Source organism: Centruroides sculpturatus, unplaced genomic scaffold (assembly GCF_000671375.1).
Source record: "Centruroides sculpturatus isolate CEXI.00-Female unplaced genomic scaffold, Cexi_2.0 scaffold435, whole genome shotgun sequence".
In the NCBI taxonomy this organism is placed as follows: domain Eukaryota; kingdom Metazoa; phylum Arthropoda; class Arachnida; order Scorpiones; family Buthidae; genus Centruroides; species Centruroides sculpturatus.
This window is the reverse complement of record NW_019384953.1, coordinates 490,850-499,783: the sequence shown is the minus strand read 5'-3', so window position 1 is coordinate 499,783 and position 8,934 is coordinate 490,850. Positions and strand designations below refer to the sequence as shown.

The window sequence follows — 8,934 nt, the reverse complement described above, 5'->3', positions numbered from 1 at the left end:
ATAATGCTTACAGAATTTTATAAGCGTAATGGAGATTAAAGATTCAATATTTCCGGAAGAAAAAGAAGAGGAATTTCCTTTGGATGATAAAGCACTTCAAGCATTTAAAAATGTTATAAGTAAGTAGAAATTTTAATTACAATTAAAAGATAATTAAATTTATTTAGGCTTGTACTATTTTACTGTGTTAAGTGTAAATGTAATGTAGTGTGGACTTGGAAATTACATATAATAACAAAATCGATAAAGAGAATTTTTGTAATTTTTAGTTTTCTGAATGTTATAAGATATACAACAAACAGATAACATGGAGATTGGCCAAAAAATCCGAGTTTTTATGTTTTTGAACTCAGATGCCTTTTAAATGTAAAAAAGAGGTGGGAAAGTTGAAGGTTTATTTCTGTATGTGTTAATGTTAGTGTATGTAGACGATCACAATTTTGCTCACTTACATAATAGTGAGGTTGCGGCCGATGTTTTCAATGAGAAAACATGTACATCGGACATTCAGTGCTGCCATCCTGTAAGCCTAGAAGTTTGACAATGGCGTTTGAAACGTCGTGCACATTTCCACTGACGTTCCAAACGCCATTCTCAAACTTCTAGGCTTACAGAATGCTGCGAGAAAAGCGTTGTGAGTTCTTTTTCCCATAACTTAACAAAAGAAGTTCAATTCACTTTGAAACATGTATCCTTTTTCTATATCTGGTATGGAAACCAGAAGCACTTTGCCAAATTGAGACATTTACTCAAACAATAAAATTAAAAATTACTCGAGTCATTCTTTATCAAATACATTTTATCGAACAATTATAATAAACTTTAAAGAATGTAATGTGCCACTCAGATAATTAATAAATAATAGATACTTTTGTACATTAAAAAATTAATATGTATTCTGTAATTATAAATATTACATATTTATGTGGAAATTCATTACATTAAAACATAATAATACATTATATTGTTGTTTTTGCATTCCAAATAGAAGATCAAGGGATAAAATGTCGTATGGATGACATTTTTCTTCTTGGAATTCTTCGTGCTAGAAAATATGACATGCAAAGATCGTTGAAAATGCTGAAGAATTATTATGAAGTGAGAATACAGTATCCTCAGTACTTTAAAGATTTACTTCCTTCTAAATTGGAACATGTTTTATCACTGAATGGTATTCAAATCTTACCAAAACCAGATAGTAAAGGAAGATTCATTTATTTCTTTCAGGGTGGTAAGTAGTTCGTTATTATTTAATACATACTTAGCTTGTATAGAAAATAAAACTAAAAAATCGTATCTAGTGTTTTAACTTATTCACAGAATTTGATTAAAAAATTTTTTTATTTAATACTGTAATGTGTACAACGTGTCATCAAAAACTTGCTTGAATCCAGGACATGGACGTGTTGCATAAAACGGTTGTAATAGTTACATATCTTTTTTACTTTCTTGGCCGTTTCATATATAACATAGGCAAAATATGGTGATCTTTCTAAAAATGACCCTTCAAAGTTTTTACATTTTTGGATTTTACAAACATCGAGAAATGTAAAGTAATTCGGAAGTAATTTCTACATGTACTTATGTTAGTGTGTGTGGGGGGCATGATTTTGTTTACCCTGTTTGAAGCTTAATAACTCTTGTGCTTTTTGAGAAAATTTTCGAAATTTATTTGGGAGGATTGCTTATTAGGGGGATTGATGCTATTAGGGGTAAAGAGATAAAAGTGGTCTTGTGTATTTTCAGTAGGTTAAGAATTAAACAATTAGGGTACCCTTCACAATTATCACACTCTTCCTGATTGGTGTTGTTATACTGTGTTAGCACGGATAGCACTGATCACGTCTCTGACTCGTGCACCTCTGCGTATAAAATACTTGATGAACTTAAGTGTTATCTAGTAGATAATGGGAAATCGCATATGGGCATCAAAGCACATTCAAACTTTATTATTCAAAATGCCCAGAAGATTATTGATATTTTTACAGTGATCTTACGGACAGGAAATTTACGAAATTGTTAAAAAATTGGATTAAAAAATTACCGTCAGGGAATGTCGTAAGATTGTAAGGAGGCTGTCCCTGAAATAAATAGCAGCATAGAAAAGGTGTAAAAACTTATAAAGAGATTTAAAAATTATTGAGTAAATCTAGGGGAAGAGATAAAGACCATATTTCTCTTTCATACAGTGCTGCCTTGAAGCATCCAACTAACGCAGGTGAAAAGCTCAAACAGCATAACACGGGCAATAAGTACTCTCTTCTAATACACAGCAGCAACGAAACAAGTGACTCAGAAAAAATAATGAGATAAAATCAAAAATAAAACCTGGAGATATTTCAGTTGCTTTAACAGGCGTTCGGAAAATCAGGAGAAATAGCGTAGCGATCGAATTAAACAAAGAGGAATCTATCACCAAGATGGAAGATGCTTTCAAATTAAAGGCCCCAGAGCTTAAGCTTGTGGTCCCAAGGAAAAGACGACCGCTAATGACCAATAAAAATTCCTAAGGAGATCGAAAAGCGGGACATAGTACATAATATCTACAGACAATAAGATAATCTCAGATAACTTCCAACCCAATTTCGTCAAATTCATCAACAACCTAAACTTAGCAGACTATCACACCACAATTGCTACTCAAGACAAAATGCCAGCTAACTCTCCGAATAGGCACAGCCAGCCTCCATAACTCCAGGACCCAAGGACAACAACAAAGTGCCACAATCTGATTCCTCCATAAGGGTGTTTCTACTTCCTCGTATCACTCTTCAACACCCATCTTTTGCCTTCAATCTTAATGTAAGTTCAATCACGGCGCAAATTATCGTTTAGGTGTATCATCTATCGGTCACTATGTACTGTACTGTACATACATCATAAATGTAATTTTGTAATTCTTTGTTTTAATAAACAAATCCCAGCTGGCACCCCTCCTCCTCTTCCCCCTTCTTTTCCATTCCATATTCCTTTTATCCCTCCCCTCCTCTCCTTATTCCACCTCCAGACCTCTCCTTTTCCTTTCTCCTTCTACGGCTATACCTCTGAGTAAGGCCTTACTTCCCCTTTAACCAACTGTAGATAACTTCCAACAGGAAGAATTCCGCAACAGTTTAAAAATTAAATTTCCATTGGACCAAAGAGTAAGTGAAAGTACGAACTAGACTGTGGAAGTCGCTCCATCTGTCAGAGGAATCCTCTCATAAGCACAAAGAATAAATATACAGTGGCTGAGATGTAGGGTGGAGGATTATATTCCGATTACTCAACGTTTCAAATGCTTGAGATATGGGCATATCAGCAAATATTGTACTGAGGAGAAAAACAACTGCAGGCACTGCTCCAAACAGCATGACAGCAGCCATGTCCTAGCAAGGATAATGAAAACAAATGCATTAACTGCTGTAATGAGAAAAATAAAAAAAAACAAAGACAACGCCTGGGACAAAAGCTGCACCATCTTTAAACGTATAAGGAACCAGATAATAGCTAGGACTGATTATGGAATTTAGTTCCCCGAACAATAGTCACATTACCATTTATCAAATTAATCTTCACGGTTCTATTGCTGCCATGTCTCAGCTGTCTTCTGTTGACAACTACTAAAGAACTACAACCTAGTCATGATACAAGAACCGTACTATGTGAGAAACAAGGTGTCCTACTATTGTACCAATCATAAGGTTCTTACCAGGGGTTGCTCTAGGCCTTGGGTGGTTGCCATTGTCCCTGATAGTGCCCTCTCTGTAGTTTACTACTCGAATCTTAGTTCTGAGAAATTCATCTGCTTGGAGATCAGTGTATTGGGCCTGGCCATCAGTGTTGTTAACTTCTATGTCTCTAAGGGAGATGTGCACCCTCTTCTCCACCAATCTAATTAATTACATATACAACTGGATGATTCTCGAAGAGGACAGTCTGTCAGATCATTGCTGCATTGCCTTTGAGCATCAGGAACCATGGTAGATATAACTATAACAACAATAATTCTGTAGAGTCTAGACCAAAGGGCAAACTGGGATTTGTTTCATCGCCTACTCATTCCCATTAACATCAATAATACCCAAGATCCAGGGCACAAAGAAATTAGTACCTACTATGGATTGCAATCCAACAGTGTTTTCAATCCAGCTGGATTTTTGCTGGAACAACATCATTCCAGCTGGATCCAGCGCGGATGTATTTTTGGTGCAATAAAGTGTTATCTATCTATCTAATCTATCCAGCAATTTATGGTTTTTTTAAAGAAATAAAACATTTTTTTAAATATTTAAGAAACTTTTATTATTTAGACTGGTCACTAAAATCAGTAAAACTTCTTACACATTTAGGTAGTAAACTTTACTTTGGTTCGGTTTAACACTTGAGATAAAGATAATTAACTTTAAATGTTTAGTTAGATTATAATTATAATGTAATCTTTAAGTTACATAATAGCAAAGACAATTCTACTAATTAATTTATATTAATTGTCACTATAGTCTATCTCTGTATGTTCTACTTTTTTTTAAATCTTTCTTTTTATACCGAACGTCTACAAAAACCTAACTGGATTCCATGTGCAAAGCACAGTTGCTGATAGCAAGGCAAAAGTTTACCAACTTTTACCAAAAAATCAGTAGTAATACCAATGGTGTCAATTTCAAAGTTTAAGCCAAATTTTTTCAACCGTTCTGACACTAATTCAATGCAATGTTCGGCCGTGCAAGATCTGTGAATTCTGATCAGACCAAAATTAAAATGGATCTTTTTATGGTGCACGTTGAGATTAATGTATCTATGATTTTTTTGAGATGTCCACTCATCAAAGTTTAACTAAAATCTTTGACCCTGTTTTAAAAATTTGCGAATTTTTTTATTAAATCCACTTCGAGAGTTTATGCGTAATTGGTAGTCATCCACCTTATGGTGCTGAAAGAAGTTGGCAATTGGAATCTATTTTTTGTGAACAAACGTCTTAAATCGAAAGATGTACAAAATGAACTTAGTGTAAAACCATCTTTGCACACCATCCTTGTAACCATGGCTTTCATCGAATTTTCTTTTACAAAATAGGCATCAATACTCCTCTTAGCCTTTTTTTCCGGTATAATATCTACTTTCTAATCGTGGACATTTTTTGATGTAGTTGCTATTGCTGTGGGAATTACTGTATCTGTATTACGAAGTAGTAATTTGCTGTTTGCAGAAGTAACGTTGACGCAGTGTATCTTTTGTAGATGGCCTTTTAAGCCTGTCGTTGAACAATTACTAATCAGCAAAGTTTTTGAACATAATAAGCATTTTGCACTTCGACTATCATCCAATTTTTTAAAATAGTCCCACAAGCCTTTTTCATCATCATTCTCACCACATTTCTCTTGCTGACTTGGCTTTGTAAGAGACATTATTCAGTACGAATTCGAATTGTACAATTATATAATATTATTATTATGTAACTGTGAACTGACTGAACTGGAATGATATCTGAAAAATAAACTAAGAACTTTTGATTCATAAATATACATACCTAATAAATTTTATCGCCAAGCAGCTGAAGTAGCAATAAACTAACCAAGTTTGATCCAAATTGTTAGAGCCGTTGAACTCGGCAAGATGGAGTATTATTTTAGCTAGGTTGAGAAAGGCAAAGTGTCCGACTAACATTTAATAACCCCCCAAAAACAAGAGCTATTATCTTCACCCAGCCGTCATACACTCTACATAAACGTTGTCCCACTATCAAAATGGGTGGGTTTAGCATAAAATGTTACAAGCAGATCAAGTACTTAGGTGTTCTATTGGACCACAAGCTATCATGGGCTCCAATATTAATTAAGCACATCACTGACAGAACAGTGATAATTTTCAATGGCCTTGCAAGGCATGCCAAGTGCAATTGGGGACTTACAAGTGAAACCCTGGATGTGATTTCTGTGAGTGTCATTTTGTCTTGTTATTTCATTTATAGTTGTATTTTTACTTTTGCAGTGCTCTGTGGGGCAGAGGTCTTTATAAATAAAGGTATTATGAAAATGAAAAATGAAATTGAATATATATTTCTAAATTAGTCTTATCTCTTCAGTTAATCTATTAACGAAAATAAAATTCGTTACAAAAACTTTTATATTAAATTTAAATATAATTATTCTTATAACTATGCTTGTAAGTCTTATTCTTATATTGAAAAATTGATTATTTTAGGTAAATGGGATACTTCTGTTGCAAATGTAATGGATGTATTTCGTGCTGGAATGCTCATCTTAGATCTGATGTTAAATTTTCATCGAACTCAAGAGAATTGTATCGTTATGATTGTGGATGCTGGGAGAATAACACTATCACATTTTCTTCAGTTGTCACCAAGTTTTATCAATTCAATGGTGAACATTTTATTGGTAAGAAATTATTGATTAATATTAATTTGTACATTTTGTAATGTAGTAAAATAAGCTATAATAAAAACACAGTACAGTTTTCCATGCACTTTGAACACATATCGAAAATTCAGTGGCATAGATGATTTTACTATTGGAGCAAGTCCAGTTCTTTAATTTTATTATTAAGTTTTGTAACGTATGTACTGTAGTTATGGAAGTATAGCGCATGTATTGCAATGTTTCTTAAACCGAAATTTTAATTAGCCTATCTTTACAGAAAATTATGATGAGTTGCACGAAAATGTACAGAATAATCTATAATTTAGCAATAATTGTTTATACTAACAAAAACTATAAATATTGTAAACATATTTTCATATTTAAAAAATTATTATGCAAGATATAACATATCATTCAGACCTCCACAGGCGGGCGTGTAAATAACAATTTTATTCTTCAATAAAAATGAAGTGTCCCCCATAGAATTAACATACGAAGGAGCAGTTTTGTAGCTAAATTCAAAAATATAGATTGGTAACAAAAATTTATTTACTAAAGCAGACTCAGTGTATTTAGATAAAAGCCAACCAGTGCTTAAATCTCGAATAATTAGTTAATTACGAAAGAAAATCGATGTGGAGCATATGGCACAGATTTTACCTTGACCGGATGCTCCACTGACAGCAGCCAGCACACAATATACTGTGTAGTTTTAATGAGTCATGTATTTATAGTATTTAATACTAAAATAAATTATACTAATAAAAATGAATTGGTATAAAAGTTAATTACTTTTTTAATATTGTTATATGTATTTTTAGAAAGATACTTATCCACTTCGATACAAGGAAATACATTATGTCAACATGAATATCATATTAAAAGCAATTTTAACTATGCTATTTCCACTTTTACCAACTAAACTGAAGAAAAGAGTAAGTACAGAAATATAATCTAATTTCACAATTTATATAATTTAATAATTTTGAAACATTTAGTACAGAAAGAAAAGTATTACTTTTTCCTATAAAAGAAACTTGATGGTTCCAATAATGTCCGTGTTTATCCCAAATCGCCATGTTTGATTTTAATTCGATTCAGAAAGACACGCCATTCTATCTAAATTATGATCTATTTTAAATAAATATAAAAAAGCAATTATTATTTATATTTATAAAGTTATATAAAAACTTGTTGTCGTAAATACTACTTCCTATGCTGATAAAATTTTGAAAAACGACAAGTCTTCAGCTGGATAAAAACATAGCGAAAATGCATAACAACATATGTCAATAATATCTGGCTGATATGGATCATGACGCAAAATAAAATTTATAAGAAATATTGTCATTATTTCATCTCTGGTTTACCTGATGTCCGGGATTGTCTTAGTCTTTCCTAATCGTGATCATTCTGTTTGCAAAATTATTGACTGTACAAATCTGAATTATCATTTTAATGTGTGAAGATTCAGAAGGATATATTGGGAATTCCCATAAATATCTTTGGTTTCATGTTTTCATTACTCTCAATTCCCTTTGTGTTCTTATTGTTACGATTCTCAATGGCATTAAACTTGTTAACAATACAAGTCTGAAAAGCAGACATATATTGTATAGTATCTTATAGCAAGAATTAAAATCATATTATTTTGAAATTTAACTATTAGATTACGGATATATTCGAATTCACGAATTTTAAATTTTTATATATTAAATTATTTATTTTACATATTATTTCACTAATTTCTCAAAACATGTTTTCATTTCGCAGTTGCACTTTCATTCTGACATGTCTACTTTGCACGAATTCATTCATCCGGATTTTTTGCCTTTGGAATTGGGAGGTAATTTGCCTTCCGATTCGAGTAAATTCAATAATATGATTAGAGCCAATGAAGAATTCTTTCGCAAAAACGAAGAATATTTGAGATTGTACGAAGAGGAAAGAAATAAGCACTTCAGTCAAGGCAAATTTACGTATATTGGTGAAGATTTTGAAGACGAAAAAGTTAAGAAGTTTCTAGAGAAATCGGAAGAGAAATTTAAATGTTATTCCGATGATCCAGAAGCATTTATGGCTTCTCTGAAACAAGATTCAGAATTGGAAATTACACATTTTTGAATAACATACAATTATGTTATTATTTACCAGGAAAGAAACTACTAAACTAGAAAATTTATTAAATTTAGCATGTATTTTCGGTTATATAAATATTGTATACTGAAATAAAACTTCACCTTCGACCTTCATTTCAGCACAGATTATTTAGGGAAAAAAGGGGTTACCGATATTGTACTGAAACCACCTGTTTACATTTTTTTTTATTGTATTATGGTTTAAAATAAAAAGTTAAGTGATGTTTTTCATTTACAATGTAAACGGAAGTTTAAAAAACTAATTTACCATTAAAATATTGTATATAAATATTTAAAAAATTCTGCTTATCTATAATAAAACACAAACAATATTCTCTGTATCTATATATATAATCAAGACGTAATCTATTAACGAAAATAAAATTCGTTACAAAAACTTTTATATTAAATTTAAATATAATTATTCTTATAACTAT

The 8,934-nt window shown here is 31.8% G+C and overlaps 1 protein-coding gene across 1 annotated transcript; it reads left to right on the top strand.

The window, feature by feature from the left end:
- The first annotated feature begins 997 nt into the window (after positions 1-997).
- Positions 998-8,662, top strand: LOC111632334 (alpha-tocopherol transfer protein-like). The gene is made up of 4 exons (XM_023376743.1): positions 998-1,231; positions 6,184-6,377; positions 7,181-7,294; positions 8,133-8,662. The coding sequence occupies exons 1-4, from the start codon at positions 1,012-1,014 to the stop codon at positions 8,481-8,483; spliced, it is 879 nt and encodes a 292-aa protein (XP_023232511.1). The 5' UTR covers positions 998-1,011; the 3' UTR covers positions 8,484-8,662.
- The last annotated feature ends 272 nt before the right edge of the window (positions 8,663-8,934 follow it).